Source organism: Pollachius pollachius (assembly GCF_949987615.1).
Source record: "Pollachius pollachius genome assembly, chromosome: 12".
NCBI lineage: Eukaryota > Metazoa > Chordata > Actinopteri > Gadiformes > Gadidae > Pollachius > Pollachius pollachius.
The window spans coordinates 14,005,523-14,028,543 of record NC_136945.1 but is presented as its reverse complement, the minus strand read 5'-3'; the positions used below and the strand labels follow the sequence as shown (position 1 = coordinate 14,028,543).

Here is a 23,021-nt window from a genome sequence, read left to right as displayed (position 1 = left end):
CCTCAGATTCCCATCAGATAACCTTTCAGTTAAGAGGTCAAAGTGTAACTGGGTGGAAGCCGCCGGTGCATTAACGTTTGGAAATACATCCTTTGAATAGTATAAGCTTGATATTAGCATTAGCTCATACCATAAATAGCGCCACAAAGCTGGTGGGGTGACTGGTCTAAATTATGGTTTGGTTGGCTTGGTAACAATAAAAAAAAATAGATAATTGGTTGTACTTCTTTTCTGAGCATTTCTTTAAAGCAAGATTTTGGAGCGCAGAGGTAAATACACGCGATGTCAGGGAGTTTTGCTAATTGTTATGATTTTTTTGTTTCAAAGATATAAGGTACTATGGGAAGAAAGTAGTGCACTGCAATGCTACACACATTTTTATGTCTTACTATTAAAGGTTTCTGGAGTACTATTGCAGTACTAGTGCAGGATATATCAACATATATATAAATATATATACATATATATAATATATATATATGTATATTTATATATATATATATACATTTACCTCAGTAGATTAAAGTTTAAAAATCGTTTGATGTATGATAGTGTATATTATTTAACTGACGCTAAAGCATGTTTCCTATTTCCCACTACAGCAACTTTCATTAAGAGTTTATGTTCCAACGATAATAGTCTTTATAATAAAAAAAAAACATTAAAAACATCGACAGAAATAACAAATGTAAATAACCTTCCTTTGTAGAAAACTGAAGTCTGGAGCTAAAGTACTGGAGACTGCTCTAAAACGGACGAAGGGACGGACAGAGAGATTGATGGGTAAAGATAGATAGAGAGTTTAACTACTAAATGTACATTACGCCACAGACGACAGACGTCAAGGGTTTCGGACGCCACCATTCAAATGCCTCCAGGTACTCCTTACTCCTCCTCATCCTCCTGGTGACATTTGTTTCTCGCAAGGTGCTTTTTTTTTTTTTTTTTACCCAACCCTGGTTCACCTCACAGGGTCAAAGGTTTCCCCCCTCCCCTCCCCTCCCACTATAGAGGTGCGTTTTCAATGGCAGTGATAATTGTGGTTTACGCAAACCCCTCCCCCAATATTCTCTCTTTCTATTTAAAGGAGAAAGCGATTGTAAAATTGGCTGATGGAGCCTAGGCAGTGATCGATCGAACGCACACGACATGGCCGCCGCAGTGGTCTTCTACAGACACGTTGGGGGCCATCGGCTGGTTCTCCTACCCTGTCTCCTCTGATCTTATACTGGGGCCACACTCACATGCACGAGGCGCCCCCAGGTATACACACGGTGCAACCCACCACACGGGCACTAGCCCGCGCCTGGCTTGCTTGGCAGTGACTCCACTTCCAGGCTGTCTCAAGAAGCAGGCAGCTGTTTTGGGGGGGAATAAATAGAGGAGCAGTTCACAGTTGGGAACAACAACAAGGTAGCATATATATATATATATATATATATATATATATATATATATATATATATATATATATATATACACACATACACGTTTTGGGGGGTAACGATTCTGGGCCGTTTCAAAACACTGAGACACAAGATATGGAGTTTGAAGGTGAAAACGACCCATCCTCGGCTACAGATACGATGGGTCGTTGCCCTTCTCCAAACTAGCTGGTGTATTTCGCCAATCACCTCTACATTTGACTGTCCGGCCTTTGCAACCGTCCCATAGTTATCATGGCACACCGAGACCGGGTCTTTATAAGAAACAAGCAACACAGGGAAATCCCTAACACCTTTAAAAGCACTCCTCCTGGAGTGGGAATGGGACTCAATATTTTTATCTTTTTTCTTTTTCTTTTCCAAAACCCTTTTCAGTCCACCAGACACACAGATAGACAAACAGGAAGCTAGCTAGCTGAACAGAGCAGGGGGGGTTGGTGGTGGTGAAGGGGGGAGGCGAGCAGGCTCACAGAGCGGCAGTGCCTCCCCTCCTCAGATCACGGTTTCTACAATGGTGTGGGTGGGGGCCTTCAACAGCAGGCCCTTGTTTCCGTTGGGGTCCAGGGTGAAGGGCCCGTCCATCACGCCACGGTGGCCTGCGGGGCGAGAGCTGGCCCCGCCGCGCACGGGGGCCGCAACCGCCTTGATTCTCTGGGGAGCAGGAGGAGGAGAGGGAAGAGGAGGAGGAGGAGTTGGAAGAGGAGGAGGAGGAGGAGGAAGAAGAGGAGGAGGTGGAGGTGGAAGTGGAGGAGAAGGAGGAGGGGGAAAAGAAACAGCAGGAGAGGATGATGAATAAAGAGATACATTTAATATTTTTAAATTACTGTTACACTTTTAAATTGGCAAACATAATTACAATGTTTAAACTTCCTTGGTTTGTGATAAAATATTCAGTTAGCTACATTACAATTAACTACAACTACAATTCATTGTATAACACTCCCACTGAGCTTCCCCGTTCAGTGTGAGCTCCACCCACCTCTATGAGAGGCCCATCTGATTGGATGATCTTGATGACAACCACCATGGGGATGCAGATCATTGAGGCCAGGGCAAGAGTCCAGCCCAGTCCGATGGACCAATCAGGATACTCGTACACCTTGTTGTAGGTCAATGGCTTGTATTTGACCAATGAAAAGACAAAGCAGGCCTAGAGAGAACACAGATTTGCATCTTAAAAAATTTGCTTGTTTACAGATTTGAATATTTACTTTGGTCAACACATCAGCTACTGTATATGTTTGGGTTCTTTCTCTTAACAGCACACTACAATCTGTAATAATGTATTGTTTGTTATACATTGAATTTGACATTTGTAATACAATATAATATATATTTTTTCTACTTACTATGCACAGAGCGGGTGTGATAATAGTCCAACTCCATTTCATCCAAGGATTCGGTCTGTAGCCAATCATGTCCTCAATCGCATCGTAGAAATTATCTGCGCCTGCGGAACAATCATGCGGAAAATTACAGAAACTGTAGCACTGCAGCGAACGTAATGTGTTGGTGCTAGACCTAAATTACATCACTAGCTAGCTCCATCTGTGATGCATGCATTGTTGCTAAAGCTATGTGATATATCTCCAACTAGTTTGGCTATATTCGGGCCAAGTTACATATCATAGCTAGCAATTTTTGTATATGGGTGTATAATGATATGTGTTTCAGCCCGTTAGCTCCACCTGGGAGTGTGTGTTTGGAGAGCCTACTTACCATAAACCCAGGCTACGGCAATACATTCAAAGAATGCTACCCACAGGAGACACACGCCGCTGGCTGCATAGTAGTCAAACAGCTGGAACACATACATGCCACCCTGCACACAAAAAACAACAAGAAATACAGACAGATGGTTAGCTGGAACACAAACTTAGCCCCAAGTACAGCAAGAAAGAGGGAGAGATTACCATATGTGGACATATGGTGCACGTGAGGGGGCCTCAGTTTGTGTGTGTGTGTGTGTGTGTGTGTGTGTGGGCGTGTGTGTGTGTGTGTCAGACTGTCAGTGTGAGAACTCTTCGGTGTCTCTGTGGGAATCTGAAAGTCCTAAAAATGAACCAGGCCATCGCCTTAATAAGGAGGAGTTGCCATGGGAACGGCAAGGAGAGAGAGAAAGAGAGAGAGAGAGAGAGAGAGAGAGAAAAGGATGGATGAATAGTAATGTGCATAAAGGTCAAGACCAGATAAGAACACGGCTTGAGAGAGCGATGAGCAGAGCATAACAGAGGATCTGTACTATTGTAGACGGCTGTGAATATTCTGATGCACAGATTCTTAACTTCCATTGTTTAACTGTTTTTCTCACTTTTCACATGCAGAAACTGGGAAAAGGAGCAGGGGGGACAGATAGAAAGAAGGAATATCAGAGAGAGAGAAGGCATGAAGGAGAGAGACATTAGTGGGTCGGGACGGAGAGAATTGGAGAGACAGGATTAATTGTGGGGGACATGTATGAAGAAAGGAATGGAGGTGGGGAATGAGAGAGGGTTAGAGGAGACATAACTAGCTTGGACAGACATAAAGACAGTGGGGGGGACTGAGAAAAAAGACATACGACACACAGAATATAAATGAGGGGAACAAGGAAGACGACAGAATAACAGATAGTCGGAGGAGCAGCGATTTGTTCTTTCCATGAATCACCCCGAGGGATAGGAGGAGGTCTTCCCATGGCAGCATGGTATAAATAGATGTTTAACTTCCCCTCCGAGAATGTCTGATAACCACACAACTTTTTTACAGATGACTGTTTCTAAAAACAACGGCAAATTCCAAAAATAGCCAAATAGTTGTCTAAGTTCACAAGCATTGACTAGAATATCTCAGGGGCAGACGTCCCCATGACTTCAACAGAATTATCATTTTAATTATTTGAGTGAGCTTGTAAACTACTTCAGTGGTATAATTGGTATAAATGATAAGCTTCATAGAACTATACCAATAGATCTGACCTGTCCTTATAATTTTAGCAGTTTTATATTTAACAACCTTTGGGAACCAAAGATAGTTCCCTGAGGGACACCGCCAACCTTCGATTCCCCTGCAGTAAGCGACCAATTTAGAGGAACGGATGAGGCGGTCGTTCAGGGACCCGGCAGAACCCCAGAGATGTTTAGCCGTGTCATTTTCCCAACTGTTTTTCAGTGTTAGGAGAGTGTCCGGACAGGGCGGGCTGCCCAACACTGCCCGTCCGGCCTGTGTGCTCTCCGTTCTGTACAACCATCGTTTGTGTTATGCAAATTGAACAGGCTGTTTTAAAGGCTTGTAAACATATATACAGCCTGAATTAGCAAAACATGCTGTGTAGTATATTTTCACAAAATGAAGCCTCAAAGAAATCTAATGAAATAAACCATATTGTATGTAGAGGAGGATCGTAAATCAGTCAAATGTGAACAGAACCAAAACCCATATAATGTTAAAATGAAGAAATGTTTAAATGAACATCAGCATCTGCCAATGAGGAGCTTTGTGATGTGTAGGTGGGGGTTTTACCTTTGTGACCATGGTGAGGCCCAGCAGGTAGCTGATGAAGCAGACAATGGCGATGAACACCTCCCTGCGATAACCCTTCCTTAGGAAGGACGGATACAGATCCACCAGCGACGTGATCTGCCCTTCCACCTCCACAAACTAGCCAGGGGGAGAGAAAGGTCAGGCGCATGCGTGCACGGGTGTGTTTTTGTGTGTGTGTTTGTGTGTGTGTGTCTGTGCGTGAATGTGTGTGAGTGTGCCTGTGTGTGTAAGGTATGACTAGGTGTGATTGTATAATTGCGACTCAAGAAAATTCATATCAACCACATAAAGTATCTCTTGCTCAAGAGATAATTATACATAAAGATACATAATACATTGATACATAAAGTATCTCTTGCCCAAGAGATACTTTATGTAAATGCCCGTGTTTGTGCTTGTTTGTGTGTGTGTGTAGTTGCAACACACACCTGGCTGTCAAGGCCTAGCAGCAGTAGCATGATGAAGAATAGGATGGCCCAGAAGGTGGGCATCGGCATCATGCTCACAGCCTTGGGGTAGGCTATGAAGGCCAGTCCAGGACCTGCAGAGGAAGGAGGAGCAGAAGGAGGAGACGGAGGAGGAGGTGGAGGAGGAGAGGGAGGAGGAAGAGAGATGGGAGCAGAGGGTTGGATTGATAAGAGAGAGAGACAGGAGAATGTGTCAATGTTGTTGTTTCAAGACCAAAGTTTAGACCATAAGAAGAATGAGGATCTGAACCTTCTGAGAAACTAAGCTTGAGTCTGTTGGTCTCCAGATATGAGTATTTTAATCTAAGTCTTCTCTAAGGTCCACTGGCCTCTGATTTCATTTTGAAGGGGAGTCCTTAGTCCACTCCTTCTTCATACCTCATGCATGCATTTGTTTTACAGATTATATAACTACTTATATAACACAGAAAACCCGAAAACATCCAGATTTGAGATAAAAGTGTTTTTAAGGGTCTCTTTTGTATCGTTGTATTTGCCGTGCACCTGCTGAGGTTTAAACAAGGAGCCCTGGTACCTGATTCAGCCACGTCAGCTATTTCCACCTGCTGTTCCTGAGCCATGAAGCCCAGGACGGAGAAGATAGCGAAGCCGGACACAAAGCTGGTCCCACTGTTCAAGGCCCCCAGCAACATGCAGTCCCTGGTTCACACACAGGACACCACAGGCTCAAGTCAAAGGGTTTTTATTCCTCAAATGTGACACAGGGTCATTCTGTTAAAGTTAAGATATAATTTATCATAAAGATACATTATTTTAATATGTCAAATCTGTCAAATGTTATATAAACATCATATAATTATATCATTATGTCTGATTCTAAAGGCAAACTGACTTTCAGGCTGTTTTCCATAAAAAGCCAAGATGCTAAGTATCATTCAAAGTCACAAAGCAGTAGCTTAAAAAGGCTGTAGGAAGATGTCCTCATGTGTGATCTTTCTTACCTGTAGCAGTTGTACTTGTACTTATTGTAGCTTCCCAGCGAGGTCATCGCCCCCAGACAAATGGCGTAGGAGAAGAAGATCTGTGTGCCGGCGTCGATCCAGACCTACGGAGAACACAGAGATAAAAAGGACGATCAAACGATGAGTTATCCAGTCCAAGCAAACTGTCACCTCATCCTCCAAAAATGTGCGTACAGTTGCTGTACCGATAAACAGTTCTAACTGAAATTCTGGTGTCCAATGTGTTACTTTGAGAAAAGCATTGTGGTCTTTGTAGTTTTCACGAAGAAATTGTTATGAGGTTAAATTAAGTTGAGTCATCTGAAAAACAGATCTCAGCGCTACCATGGCTAGATTGTAGCGTGTTAGCATGGCAGGGGAGCAGGCTCGCGCATGAACGCCTACCTCGGGGTCCTTGAGTCGGTCCAGGTCGGGGTACAGGTAGAACTTGATCCCTGCAGATGCCCCCGGCAACGTCACACCGCGAATCAACAACACAATAAGCATGATGAAGGGAAAAGTAGCCGTGATGTACACAACCTGTAGAGGATAAAGAGATATTAAGCATTATACAGACATAAAGCTTTAATGAGTTTGGAAGATATATTGGGACGAGATATTGTACACAGTAAAACATTTGAAATTACTAAATGTAAATAAAGTTGTCGATGTATAATTATCAACACAGAGTTTTTTTCAGAGTTAAATGTTTGAGGCAACGTAGAAGTCCTTCTTATATTTCTTTAAAATGTGTTATCCGTTAACATACAAAACATACACACACGACCCCACACACCAACAGATAGAGATTTGGCTTTAGAGTATTAACACGTTTGCCCTTTCAGTTGAAACATCACTGCTCTGTAGAGCAGCCAGACAGCATCAATCAAACCAAAGAAATCATCGATGTGGGCTTGTTAAAGGTTTTGTGTAAGATTCACAAATTCCTTCTCTTGAACGACCCCTTTGGGCTTCAGTGAACTCCACAACCCACCCTTTGTGGGTGGACTACATGATGGTGTTGGGCTCAGAACTGTTTGCTTGTTTGTTTTCAGGTCCATTTCTCGGCAGCTAACTACACAGTAATACCAACTGGGAGCACGCTAAAAATACACATCCACAGGTGGGAGAGGATGTTTCTCAGGATTGTGTACATGACCATTGTCTTCTCAGTTCCAAGGTCACAAAATGGTAATTTGACATGGGATGAGATCACCAATGATAGGATATCACCTGCCATGTCATAATGTTGAAACCAGACCGATAACAATGATCGAGATCCAAACACAATGTCGACACATGGGCGGTTTGACTCAGTGGTTCTATCTTAAAACACCACTCATCTTAGATTTCTAAACTAGCCTCTATTTTATGACCACTGTGAGAACTAAGGGAATAACAACACATGTTCTCTTTTCCCTCCTTGGAAAATCATGCCTATAACCTACAACTATTCAAATATTTACAACTGTGTCAACACACACACACACACACACACACACCGGCACAGACACACAACCACCCACATACTTTGGACTTTTCACCTCACCGACTTAAATGTTGTTTGAATAAATGTGCAATATGTCAACAATTTAAATATTGAATATTTCATGGGCAATACATACCCATGGCCCACTTCATAGTAGTATATTGTTTTGTTGTAGTTGTTGTTGTGGCCGTTTTGTGTTGTTTTTTTTTGTTTCATTGTCTTTGAGAAAATGAGTAAAACACACATTTTATCCAGAAAAAGTTGTGTTAGGTATATTGTATGATGTATATTTTCTGTATGTTTGTGTACATGTGTATGATTTTCCATAATTTCACACAACCCTGATCTATTTCGAGTAATCGTGATATAACAATTTCCCCCCGGATTGAGAAAGTATTCTGAATCGGAAACACATGTGCGATTACACAATGATAAACACAAACACATGTAAACTCACAAAGTCCCATACACACACATCAACACACACACACGCACACATACAGACACATACACACACACACACACACACACACACACACACACACACACACACACACACACACACACACACACAGCTGCAGGTGTGGTACCTTTCCGGTGGACTTGACTCCCTTCCAGATGCAGAAGAAGCAGATGACCCAGACGGCCAGCAGACACAGAGCCAGATCCCACTTGACGGGCCCAATGTCATCGATACCATTGGAGATACCAAGCACGTTGTGTCTGGAACACACATACACACAAACACACTTAATACACTAAACACACCACAAGTCCTCGCTCCCAATAGAGATACCAAGCACGTTGCGTCTGGAACACCGACACACACACACACACACACACACACACACAAACATCCACACATACACATATCGAATAGGAATATACATATAAAGAATCTTAATACACACACACACACTGAATAGGCATATAAATATGCACACACTTAATACCCAGACATAAACACACACACACATATAAATATATATATACACACACATATATACACTTAATAGTACCCTTAACACTTATCAGGCTAAAAAACAGTTTCTACCCCAGAGCTGTTATTTCTCTAAATAATGCAGAATTATACATTATTGCTTTATCATACAAATCTGACCTTTATAATGTGTGTACACGGGGAATGGGTTAGCCTAGCGATTGTAATACTTGCACTTGGTTCTATGAACGTCTTTACTGTACTGACAGCGATATATTGTTTCACTTCTTATGACAAATGTACTTATTGTAACAAATGCACTTATTGTAAGTCGCTTTGGATAAAAGCGTCTGCTAAATGCCCTAAATGTAAATGTAAATGTTATAATTGGGAGACATTTTTAAATATATATATATATATATTTGTTTTTGAATTCTTAAACATTCTATATATTTTTTTGCAAAAAAACCTTTTCTCATTTTGTTTTTGTTTTAAGAAAAATCTTCTTTTTTAAATAGCACTTATTTTGAGGGCCTCTACCCCAATTTCGTTGCACTTTGGGCAATGACAATGAAGAGATTCTGAATCTGATTAATAGACTTAACAGATCCCAGGTCCTGGATCTGAGTGAAGATACATCCAGCCCATCATGTCTAGCACACACACATATACACTTAACATACCATGGCTAGGGTTACCAGTTAACATACTTAAAATACTAAAACTTTAACACTCTAAACACACGTAACACGCACAACATACTAACCAAACACGACACGGCATCTCAATATCACTGTGTGCGTGTGTGTGTCTGTATTTTAATGTGTGTATCTAAAGTATATATATATATATATATATTTGTGCGTGCGAGTGTGTGTGTGAATGTGTGTGTGTCTGTGTTTGAATGCGTTTATCTATACATATCTATATATAGTGTTGGGGGTAACGCGTTACAGTAACGATATTACGTAACGAAGTAAAGTAACGCATTACATTTAAAATATCGGTAACTACACTACTTTACTAGACTATAGTAACGCGCTTTCCTGCGTTACCCAAGCCATGTTTGCCTGCGTGTAAAGTTCTGTTCTGTTGTGGTGCGTGCATGCGTGCTTGCCTGTGTGTCTACAGCGCCTGCTTGCCTCGGCACGTTGCCATAGCGATCGATTTGAGTGATGTAGCTGCTTGTGCGAAGGAGTGTTCAAGTGTTGGAGCGCAGAAGCAGGTGACACGGAAAGACAGGCTGGTTGCAGGGTTCATTGTAGAAGTCACGCTTCCCCTGTCGACTATTGAATCACCCAGATTTGGAAAAATACTAGATAAAATACCCGGACTCGCAAGCCAACATCCGACCGAAAAAACATTTTCCCATTAGCCTACCTGAACAAGTGTTATACCGACATGGAATCGAAGCTCAAAAAGTCCTTCCTGGGTCATGTGTCCACCACCGCGGACAACAACAAAAGTTACCTAGGAATAGGGTTGAACACCGAAACTCGGTTCCAGTAGGGAACCGGTTCCGACGTAAACGGTTGTAACAAGACGGAATAAGAATGCACATTTCGGTGCCTCATAAAGCCTCATTTCCACCGGGGACGTAAGCGCCGCGGTTACCGCTGCTGATCGCTGCCACTCTAATAAATGAAACCATTTCCACCGGGCGCGCTGCGGAACGTCTCAGCAGCGTCCCAGGAGCGGCACGCCGCGCCGCAGCGCTATCATTCCGCAGCACTTCTATTTTTGACGCGAGCCGTTGCTGAACCGCGTCCATTTCAACAGAGCAGATCGAGCCAGCAAAATAAAACACAATACTCAGCTCATGTAGCCTATCACAACTTCACATCGACATTACGTCATGACCGGTGGCACCAGGTCAGCAGTCAATCAATCAAAGGGTCTCAGAGAGTCGGCAACATGGTGATATTGAGATGCCGTGTCGAGAGACTGATTGTTGAAGTGGAGCAACATAAAATAATTTATGAAAAAAATCGTCCTTTTTATAAGGACAATGTCAGAAAGGACAAAGCCTGGCATTTAATTGCAGTAGTTTTGGGAGTGGAAGGTGAGTACATTAGGTTTAGGATTATCGCGTGATCTCATGATGTCGCGTGAATACGCCTGGCTCGCAAGGCAGCGCTACGCTGCCGTTACGCGCCCGGTGGAAATGGACGCAGGGCAGAGTTTGCAGCCGTTCCGCGGCGCGTACGTCCCCGGTGGGAATCAGGCGTAGGAAATGACGGTGCACTGGATAGACAGCATTACTTAAAACTTGAGAAGGCTGCTCTTGCCTGCAAGAGGGTGAGAGGAAGAGAAACTTACGTTGTCATAGCATGCGAAATAGATCAAAGTTCATTCAGCCTTTGGACCACATAAAGTACGGCATGTGTCACCGCCGCTTAAGTGCATTTCTGTTTTAATTGTATGGGATAAAGTGACCTTTTTATATTTTTCATTGACCACTTAATTTGTGTTCTCATGTTTCCCAAAGCCTGTGTTTTGCAATTTGTGTGTTGCTACTGATTGACCTCACCATAGCCTACTTTATCCTGTAGTTTGTGGTGAGGCATTTTACAGTAAGGCATTTCTCTGTGCTGACAGGGATATTGTTCTTTCATATGGTTTTATATGCTATTTTGAATAGATTTATACAATAAACACTAAGTGATGATAGGGCTATGATGTTTGTCCATGTATCTACAGTAAATTAAGAAACGGGAAAGTAAAGTAATAAGTACTGAAGTTACTTTTCAAACGCAGTAACTAGTAAAGTAATCTCAATACAATTTACAGAAGTAACTAGTAATAAGTAACTAATTACTTTTTTTGAGTAACTACCCCAACACTGTATATACATGTATAGATACACATGTGTGCATGTGTATGTCTGTGTGTCTGCATTTGAATGTGTACCTATACATATACTGTATGTATTGGAGTTTGTGTGCATGTGTGTGATGTGTTTCCGGTTGTGTGTCTGGGTTTGAATGTGTGTGTATCTATATATATATATATATATATATATATATATATATATATATATATACTGTATACATAGGTGTATCGTGCATGTGTGTGAGAGGACTCACTCCCAGAACTCGGTGACGGGGGAGGTGAAGTTGGTTAAGTTGGTGATGTTGGTAATGTTGGCGGTCAACCATAAGCTCTTGTTTGCGCGGAACTTGTCCTCTATGCAGCGAGGCGTGTTCCAGGGCTGGTTACACTTGGCCCAGGGCAGCTCCGGCTGGAAGCACTGGAGAGAGAGGGAGAGAGAGAGACACCGAGGGTGAGAGAGCGATTGAAGCAGACAAGAGAGAGAGAGAGAGAGGGAGAGCGAGAGAGAGAGAGAGAGAGAGAGAGAGAGAGAGAGAGAGAGAGAGAGAGAGATGGTGAGAGAGAGAGAGAGAGAGAGAGAGACATATCGAGCGGGAGAAAGAGAGATATAGAGAGAGTGAGAGAGAGCGCGAGAGAGAGAGAATGAGAGAGGTAAGGGAGAGAGGGGGAGCGAGACTGATAAAACATAAAAATAATGCCTGCATCCAATTATCCCAGATAAAGGTCAGTATCATCACAAACATCGCACACACGTCTGTCTAGTATGTTACCACTATAAGCAAGTGTATATGACTGCAATATTGCTGACAGTAGGGGCAGTAGGGTTGACTTCTAATTGTAATGTTATATATAATGTAACATAAATATTTTCCATCAAAAGAGGCAAGTTTTAACAATGTGTTCAAACACAAAGGAGAGACACGCTGAAAAGATCAGGGGGAGGACACAGCATTGGGCTGTGATCCATCGACCTATAGGAACACATAGTTGGGTACTAATCCAATTTGACACCCATCCTAAGCGGCAGGTAATCCCACTATCACTAATTAACTCCTAAGGCTTTCAGATCACATCCCCTTAACTCCTCAGATCCACTGGAGCCGTCTGGCCTAATGAGCCCTGTGTCAGCGATTCCTTCGGCGGGGGAACATTGCCGTAATTGCCCCCCCCAGCCCGTCTGGCATCGCAAGAATAGAACCTGTGTGTGCCGGCGCTCGCTAGCGGATGAATCAGATGGAAGGGATTAACGCTATGTATCATGGGATATATAGTGCGGAAGCAAGTGCTTCTTTTACGGTGCATTGCGGGCATGGAGCAGTGCACTATATAGAGAACCACATTCAAATGTGAGACCGCAATATAAAATGGTGAGGGTAAATGGGACAAGGTGGACCAAATTGGGAGAAGCCCTGGTGTTGGTGGGTACCTGGAACAGGTAATAGAGACCCCAGGCCAGGATCACGATGTAGTAGATGTTGAGCAGAGAGACGATCACCATGGACGCGTAGCCGATTCCTGCACACAGACGCACACAGGACGTGAGGTATTGATCAGTTGCAGGGAATTAAATCCAATGGTGTACTGTTTTTTTACATTTTTTTATAACCATATATGGAGTACCATATATGGTTATAAAAAGTGAGTTAGTTGGTGTCTGATATATTGTTCACGGCCGTTTTACAATGGCCACACACACACAAATATTTGCAGATTTAAATATATACAAACCCACACACACATCAGCTCTCTCTGTCTTGCGCTTTCTATATCTCCTTCCTCTCTCTCACCCTCTCTCTCTCTCTGTCTCTCCTGATCACATGGTACAGCGCTGATCAAACAAACAGATTTGCCTGACTCCATGATGTCACTTCCTTCGCCAAACTGCTGGCCTCAGGTGACCTACTGGCAGTTAGTAATATTATATTTGGGTATTGTATTATTCAGACTACATTATTTTATTACTTATTAGTTGTATACTTGCATGTCTTAAGGACACACACACACACACACACACAGGACACACACACACACACATCCTCTACGCAAATAATATCTGTTCTGTGGCTTGATGCAGGTAAACAGGGTAAAATAAGAGGCAGGTTAATAATCCTGTAAATCAGAGTTAATCCATTCAAGAGACATCATCCACCCACAAACGCACACACACACACACACACACACACACACACACACACACACACACATTTGCTGTGCCTGCCTTTGAGCAATGAGCCAATTTGAATATAAGACTCAGACTGCTCCTGGCTCATTCCCAACACTTCCTTTCTTTTCTTGTTTCTGGGAACCCATCTGGGGACCCCTCTAGCCTGTCAAACACTGAGGGGTTTTATGATTGAAACACCTATCCTTGGTGGAGAAATGTAAGAAGGAGGGACAGGATGTTTTGGGTTGCTTATTTTCATATTGCTTTTGTTCTCTTTACAATTCTCAAATGTTACCTTAAGCACAGTTTAATTGTCGGCAAAGCAGCTGTTGTTCATGGTGTATCGTTATTATAAATGCGTATTTTCCTCTTTCCTTTCTCACCTCCTCCTGATCTCTGTCTTATTCATCAGCTTCACTTCTATGACATCTTGTTTTACCAAATTCCCTCAATCTTATCAGCCTCTACCCCCCCACCCCAATCTCTCCCCACACTCCTTTCTCTCTTTCTCTTCCCCTCCTCTCTCTCTCTCTCTCTCTCTCTAGATCTCTGCCACATCTTTTTTGCTCTCTCTCTGATATGTTGCCCTGCGGTTGCCGTAGCAACCATTCATTTGGCACAGTCTGTACACCAGCAGAGTGTCTCGGGGGCCTTTGTGAGATGTGTGTGTGTGTGCAGGTGTGTCTTGTGCAGGTGTGTGTGTGTGTATGAGTGTGTATATGTGTGTATATGTGTTAATATGTGTGCATGATGCAGTAAATTGTGTTTTTTTTCGAGTATAAATAGCATATAGCATTTAGCATCCCATATAAAGCTACCATTGGTCACAGCCTAAAACTGAACCAGGCAAAGAGTCTGTGAAGATACTAGGAGGAGAGAATATAAAGGAGCGAACTAGGAACAGAGTCTATAAAGCAGGAACTAGGAGGAGAGAATGAAAAGGAGGTACCGGTAAAGATGGGACAGAGCTTCTCCCAGCAGGTGATCCCTCCCTCTGAGGTGAACTGTCCCAGGGCCACCTCCAGGAAGAACACAGGCAGACCTCCGCCAAACAGGAAGATGAAGTAGGGGATCAGGAAGGCTCCTAGGGAGAGAGGGGGGGATGGGGCGGAGGGGGGAGAGAGGGAGTGTTGGATGCAATTCAGGTTCATCAATAATCAACAGTGTGTCTTAAAACACCCCTTGCTACCGAACATCCCTCCACGACCAATGGCCTTACCTCCACCGTTCTTGTAGCAGAGGTATGGGAAACGCCAGACGTTCCCTAAACCCACGAAGCCGCCAGCGACGGACAGGACAAAGTCCAGCTTGCTGGCCCACTTCTCCCTCGCGGGATGGTTGCCCTCAGCCTCATCCTCGGGCCGGGTCCCGGGACTCTTGCCTGGGGAGGGCTTCAGCGTGTCCTTATGGAAGTCCTTCAGACACTGGAGCTTCTCCTTCTGAGCCATGCTGAGGAACAGACACACAGACAGAAGAACTGAGTCCCAGATACCAGATCAGGGACGGGATAGGGTGGTGTACTCTAGGGGGATACAGGCACATGTCCGTCCGTCCGTCCATCCGTCCGTCCGTCCGTCCGTCCGTCCGTCCGTCCATCATCAAAAATCATTCATCCGTACAGCCATCATCAAACATCATTCATCCGTTCATCCATCTAGCTTCTTCTGGTAGAAGTTGACCCCTAGAAGAAGCCCCCCATGTCCACAGTCTACCAGTAGAAGGAAACCTTGAGCAAGAGGCTCTAAGCACTACCAGCGGGGTTAACGACCTGTATCTATACCTACTGGAAGTTAGCAGTGCCTGCTAAATGGATACATAGCAAATTGGCACATTTACTGAATGTACATTAATCATGGATCCTGGCTTCAACGACTGCACCAACACATTATATCACACCTCAACCTTCATGCTGCACGTCGCGCAGACGCCGTGCCCTCCTCTGTGATGTAATGGGCAGTGGCTCAGACACAACACGCTGACGTAACCATGACAACGATGGCCTGTGAACCGGAGCGCGATGATGTCAGTGAGCGAGTGGAGTCAAGGGGTGGGGAACGGTGCGGTCTCTCGAGATACGTGAAGAATGTCCTGAGAAATGGCCACAGTAGGCTCAAGTGAAACCAAACAGAGTCTGTTGATCAAGGCTGTCTACAGCCACACAGTCTATGCTACATCATGTGGTATTCATATTGTATAATGAAATATTTGTTATATTATATGAATATATACACATATGAGAGTTATGAACAGTGTGCTGGAGATCAAATAACGGGATGTTATCTTAGTTAGATTGTCTGAAAACAACTCCTTCATATCTCTTTGTAGTTGCTACCTCTTTCTCTCAATCTCTCATACACACACACACACACACACAAACACCTGTGTGTCATCTGCAGGTCTTCCCTTGTGCCACTCTGTCTTCTTGTTTTCCCAAAGTTAACACCTCTGTCTGCTTTCACCCAATGTTTCCAGACACTCACCCTCAGACATACACACACACATACACACAATCATACAGACACATATACACACACAAACACAGAACCAAGTAAACCCACCCAACCAAGTGTCCGAATGTGTGTATGATCATGTGTGTTTGTGCGGGTTCAAGGTATTTCCGGTCTAGGGAGCCATCTTGGCAGAGGAAACACTGACATGTTGATGAGGAACACAGAGAGGGCGCTACCAACACATAAACAAACCAGCACAGAAGAAAAGGGCCAGCACCACAGAGGAAGAAGAGCTAGTCATTCTGAAGCAACTCATCCCTCTACCCATCATCCCCGAGATGGGGTTTGACAGTTTCCTTCCATCCACCAACTTCCTTCCATCAAGTTTAGATTGAGCATTCAGCTAATTGTGTGGTAACTGTAAGTCTCTTGGTTTTTGAAGGTATAAGGGTTGGATATTGTTCAGATAAGGTAAGGTTTGTGGCTTGTTCTGTTTGTCCACCAGCAGAAGACTGGTTGGACAAGGCAGCTCCCAGTGTCCACCAGTATTAAAGCTTTGGTCGTACCGAGCAACTTCCAGACACCACCAGCAGAAGACTGTGGTTGTACTGGTTAGTAGCTCCCATGGTTCACCAGTAGAACACTGTGGTTGTATTGGCCAGCTCCCAGCCTCTAGCAGTAGAACACTGCTTGTACTGATGTGGAAAAACACCGAACTCTAATAAAATCCCCCTTTATAAGATAACGCTGCTCGCAAAACCAACGTCTGGTCTAAGTCCACATTATATATCCATTCACCCTTTATCACAATGACGTTGTTGGCTTCACAGAATAACCACATTGAAATAAATTGAACAACACAGTCTGACCTAAATGCCATAAACAGACACAGAGGGACAAGACAACTATGATAACCTTGAGAAGGAACACTCAGAACTGATCCATGTACAATAGATACAAACAGATAGCGAGAGGAGAGTACAGCTGGGGTAGTAGTCATAGTTCTGCCAACTGTTGACCCTGGGCTGAGGGTTAGTATGGACACATAACAGTTTTGTAAACGGATAAAGAGAGACTAGAAGAGAGATAGAGAATGAGAGAGAGAGACAGAAAGAGGGATAGAGACAGAGTGATACCAGTAAAGAGACCAGGAGAGAGAGAGACACCAGTTACCATGGAAACCTTCTGACTCGCCCAGCAACACCTCACCTCACCATGAAACATAGAGCGCCATTGTTCCCTGTGTGTGTGCGGGTGTGTGTGTGTGTGTGTGTGTGCGTGTGCTTGTGCACATGATCACTGTACCAGATTCTGGGCTTTACAAATTCTGATCCTGTCCAGAAACACATAATATACACACACACACACACACACACATGCACACACACACACACACACCCTAGACCACTTATATAACATGGCAGCCTATTTAAAGACCATGTACATTTCCACTGAGCTGCAAGGTCTATTAAAATGCTCTTCTCTTTCTCTCTCTCTGTCTCCTTCTCGTCTTTCTTCTTGCCCTCTGTACACTCCTATATATTTTCTCTCTCTCTCTCTCTCTCTCTTTCTCTTACCCCCATCTGCCCTTTCTTCCTCTCATTCCTCAACTATTTTGTCCTCTATATTATCTTTATCAACCTTTATAGACCTTTCAGTTCCTCATCATCAGCATCATCATCGTATTCTGCATCATATTAGCAACTTTTAAATTATTAGGTTAAGTCAGTTTTCTTCTCAATAAAGCTTTATTGGCTTTAGAGACAGAAAGAGAGAGAGAGAGGGAGAGAAAGACACAAATGCACACACACAGCAAGAGTTTGCCAGAAAGGGTGAGAGACAATAGCAACCTCTTATAATCAGCCATAAGCTGTGATTCTTGCTTGGTTCGGAGGAGGTACTTTTATTTATGTGCTTGAGGTCAGACTAGAGATAGAGAGGCTCAGAGACTGAACCTTGCTTGCACCCTGGCTCGGGTTCACCTGAAGGCTGCCTTGAACTCTGACACTTTGAGTATTGACACTAAACCACAAAGGGAGGGGAGTGTGAAGTGTGATTGGGTCACCGAACACGGGATTGGTGGTAGTGACAGTGCTGTGTTTGCGGCCCAGCCAAAGATGACCCTGGCAATGTGATCAGACTTTAAAGGTCCCATATTCTTTTTTTTTTGTGGTTTGTAATTTCATTTGAGGGTACTACTAGAATAGGTTTAAATGCCTCAATGTTAAAAGTATGCCTTATTATTTTCACACTGTTCATTTCTGCAGAACCGCCTTAAGCTTCGATCCAAAACGCTCGGTTTTAACTTGTGGAGCTTTAAATCTTCCCTCCTTAAAAGCCCACTCTGCGTTGATTGGTCTGCTCGCCTACTCTGTGGTGATTGGTCTAAAGCTTTGAGCATGTGTCTGTAATATCACACCCCTTAGAGCGAGCAGCTGTCAACATTGCGGGTATCAACGGCTAAGGTTCAGCCGTACATGTTCTGACCTGACAGAATTGCAAATTCAGGCTGAACATTCAGAATGACTGGAGTGGAGCAGGTCGTTCTGCAGTGGTAATTAGTAGGCAGCTTACATTTAAGAAGTAAAGTTCTAACTATAAATACTGTATATCACTGTAACGTTTCGATTGTTGACGGACCGAAGTGTATATTTGATAACTTCTCAGTGCACTTGTGGAAACTTCAACATACCGTAATGCCCAGCAAAGCGGAAAATGTCACTGTCCTCCCATTGACTGGCTGTACTGCGGTGGAATAGTGCTGAAAATGAATGGTATCCACTCATTCTTCACGTCCTCTTCTTCATGAAGCCCGTGCAAAGGGAATTTCAGTACAGAATATTCTCGACATGGTGAGTTTGAAGGGAGCGAGAAACTCCCCCTAGCTCCGGCTTTGATTTTTTTAGCTTAGCAAAATAAAAATAAAATAAAATAAAAGGATATATAACACACTTAAGCAAAGGGTTTAACAGAAAAATCATAATATGACCCCTTTAATGTTAAAACAATTTAATTTGGTGATTTGCCAAAAACACCAAAGAACCACACCTACATTTTGATTCGGTTTGTATCGAACAATCAAGCAAACATTCCAATAAAACACAAAAGGACCACAATTGACCTTATTGTTCACGTCCATCTTGTTTTTGGGGTTTAGAACCGTCAAAGAACCGAACAGAACACATCTATGAAAAAAGGGCTTTGAATGTAATGGTGAGCCTTTGTCTTACTTTTACAGAGATAAAAGAGATATGGTTGTGTCTCACACTGACACAGTAGCAATCTTTCAGCTTATCAGGTCTCTCTGTGTTTGAATTCCATTAGAGACCTTGACCCACACAACACACAACAGATGCACACAAAAAACAACATACACCACCCCAACAAGGTAGTCCCTCTACTGATAACATTGACTGGGTCAGGTGAAAGATAAACTCCCTCTTCAAAACCACAGACTTAAACATCCCACCTGAAAAACTAAAAAGCAACTACTGTCACTGGGTAGTATACTAGTAACCAATGTATTATAATAGTGTAGAGTTTACTGAACAACGAGAATGCTATTACTAATTAAAGGTAATTTTCATACCCAACAATACCGTAACTACTACTGTGTGATATAAATAGTTGTCTGTACCTAGTCGTCTATAGGCTCAATTAGCCTGTGTCAAGTGAAAGCTTTACAGAAGAAGACCCCCCACTGACCCCGGTAGTTAGGGAGTGATAGAGTCAGAGGACACCTAATATAAAGATAGAGAGGAAGAGAGAAAGACAGATATAAACAAAGTTTTGTGAACTAATCTTCTGATCATTAAGGATTATTCACGCATGGCGATTCATCGTTAATCATAATTAAGATATAAGACAACACACACAAAAATATCCACAGATGAAAAGGGGTGCGTATGTGTATGTGTGCTCAAATGTGTGGACATGCATGCATGCGCGTGCGTGAGAGAAAAATAAAGCGAGCGAGAGAGAGAGAGAAATAAATTGGCACCACAAGGTGACAATGGCATTTCATCAGGGTGGAACGATAGTCACCTCAAGTGTCCTTGAGGGGAACGGCATTATGGGAAATACATGGCACACGAGCACATGCATGCAAATACATATACCCACAGGCATGTAGACTCACAAACAAACACACACGCGCGCAAACACACACACACACACACACACACACAAACACGCACCGAATATTACTTCATAACAGACCAGAAGCCCTGCGAGGTGAGGCGAGGGCGCCGTCGGCATGAGATGTGCTCATGATATGCAAACTAGCATGTAGACGGGCCTTAAATCATTGTCGGCATCATTACTTTGACAACTAATTCCAACCACCAATCGGAATCATTAAGACACGCTTCCCCACGCAAACACTCGACGGTTGGCACACATCCTACAGACTAAAGCTGCATTTAGCTTCGTCCTGTGGCAACGCGGTTCCAGAGGAAAACGAACAAAAAAAAAAAAATAATAACGGCACCGTCTTCACAGCAACGAGACCTTCCTTGCTAGCCCACAAGACGAGTAGCTCATAATAACACACACGCGCGCGCGGACGCACGAACAAACGCACGCACCCAAACACGCACATACACACACAGAGTGTGAACTAAAGATACAGCAAACTATTTTACGCTTACATCAAACAGATTCACTTTCCACAGCTCCCATCGAGGTTGGGCTATATGGCGAAATGGCTCTCTCAAATTTATTTAGGATTTTTGATAAAGAGCACGCGGCGAGTCAGCTTCATCTTGTATCCGCGCACGACGATAAGAGGCCTGAAGTGTGACGAACAGACAAGTGAACGCCATGTAAGGACGTTGCTGGTGGAAATGAAAAAAATGCCATCATCAAATTAAACACGGATGTGTAAAAAAAAAACACCGCGGCAATGCTATATGAGACGAATCCTATTATCTACTTGGAGGCTGTTAACGAGAGACTCCTGGCCACCGCGAAATCACTTGACAGTAACTGCACCGTGCGGAGAGGAGTGAGAGCTTAATTAAGAAGAAAAAAACTGGCAGTTGGTAACAGGCCAGCTTTAACGAAAGAACAATCGATCTGCTTGAATCCAACATTTAACCAGCCTTGGATGAGCCGTGCGGCCGACGCACGCAGCCTCACAGTGCGTCTAGGGCCGGGGCGGTGTTTCACAATAAAGCCCACATCGCTAGAATTAAGAAAAAATTCCCCGATGTCTCGCCCCAGCTCTGATCAGGTTTTAAACGGAAACATGGCACAATAAAATGTTTCCATTTAAATACTGACAGCAGCCAAGCACAAAACGTCTCCAATCTCGAATTCACTTAAATTAATTAAAACGCCCGTTACTCCAGGTAGGCTGAATACTGACAATAGACTGCTGGAGGGAAAGCAAATATCCCAGATATGATCTTTGTTTATTCACACTCTCCCCCGGGCAAAAAGCCTGACCTTCTTAGAGACCAAACTCCATCTAAGATGTGTGTCGGATGTTCCGTTACCTGTTAGATGATTGCTGCTTAAATTCTCCGTTTTGTATCTCCTTTAAATACGTGCGTGTCTCTTCGTGTGTCAGTTCCCGTTGACGGTTGTGTGAGCGACTAAAGGCGGCGGGAGGGTAGTTTTAATTTATAAGAATTGTAAAAAGGGGGGACCAACACACAGCAGTGGAAAAACACCGGCCTGCCTCTAAACAAAGCGGAAGCGGACCACCACTCACACACGAAGCGCGCTCCCGAAGACGCGCGCGCACTCCGTGTCGAGACTGAACGAGAGCGTCTGGATTCTGTTATCATGAGCCTCAATACACTTAGCTTGTGTATAGAAGACGTGTTGTACTACTGTTCTGCTTGCGATGAAAATCTACCATATCCAGCTCGCCAAATACTCCTCAAATAAACTGATGACTCAAATACCCGAGGCCACATGTTAACGAAAACTTCGGGTTGCTTCCTCAAGCATCGGGAAAATGAAACAAACACAAAAAGGTTTACAAAATACCCTTTTTGCAGAGTAGGCTACCTAAGTGCAATGTGCAACAAAGATGCACTGAAAACATCAATCGTTATTACGGATACTACAATGTCTCTCCCAACAGGGAACAATTCAAAATAAAGGTAGGCTGTGTGTAACACCAGCTGCCACTAGAAGCAATAAAGGTGTCCACTGAACAATGCAAGTAAGATTTTGTACAACTTGTTATACGTGTTTAAATTATGAAATTAATAGATAATATGATGAAGGCTGAAACCTTCTATTCTGGATGCATTGGCAAATGTATGGGGAAAAAAATATATATTTATTATTTTGTCATTTGACAACCGTTTTCAATGTCAAACGTATGCTATTTATGTTAAGATATTTTATTTGGGAGCAGGTAGGGTTTGGCATCTTCATCCTCCATCGTTTATATTTACTGTTTATATCTCACATTTTTCCAACGCTTGTTTCTTTTACTCTAGAATCATCAAGAAAGTGTACTGGAGCAAATCAAAACAAACACACTAGAACACCTATGCAAGAAAGCTGGAGAAGATGTCAGCTCTACCGATGTATAGATGTAAAAGTTCTGCTTGTATATCCATCATACTGATTGATACCAAAGACAGTAGGCCTATATAAGTATTTCAAGAAGGGAACAGGCTATAGACTTACTTGAATGCTGAAATGTCCTGACAAAAAATGATGAGAGAATCGAATGGCCTGATCCCAATTCATGCCAAGGGATGAAAAAGAGGGCATAGTCCGACAGAA

General features: G+C 43.2%; 1 protein-coding gene across 1 annotated transcript; it reads right to left on the bottom strand.

Annotated features, from left to right (window-relative positions):
- Nucleotides 1–993: 993 nt before the first annotated feature.
- LOC307083893 (sodium- and chloride-dependent taurine transporter-like) lies at nucleotides 994–21,956 on the bottom strand. The gene is made up of 15 exons (XM_079747920.1): nucleotides 21,770–21,956; nucleotides 15,041–15,270; nucleotides 14,771–14,905; nucleotides 13,084–13,172; nucleotides 11,912–12,075; nucleotides 8,476–8,608; nucleotides 6,802–6,936; nucleotides 6,397–6,500; nucleotides 5,970–6,094; nucleotides 5,396–5,508; nucleotides 4,947–5,084; nucleotides 3,165–3,267; nucleotides 2,795–2,895; nucleotides 2,425–2,595; nucleotides 994–2,096 (listed from the first exon to the last, which is right to left on the bottom strand). Exons 2-15 carry the CDS (start codon nucleotides 15,267–15,269, stop codon nucleotides 1,938–1,940), a joined length of 1,899 nt encoding a protein of 632 aa, XP_079604046.1. The 5' UTR covers nucleotide 15,270; nucleotides 21,770–21,956; the 3' UTR covers nucleotides 994–1,937.
- Nucleotides 21,957–23,021: the final 1,065 nt, after the last annotated feature.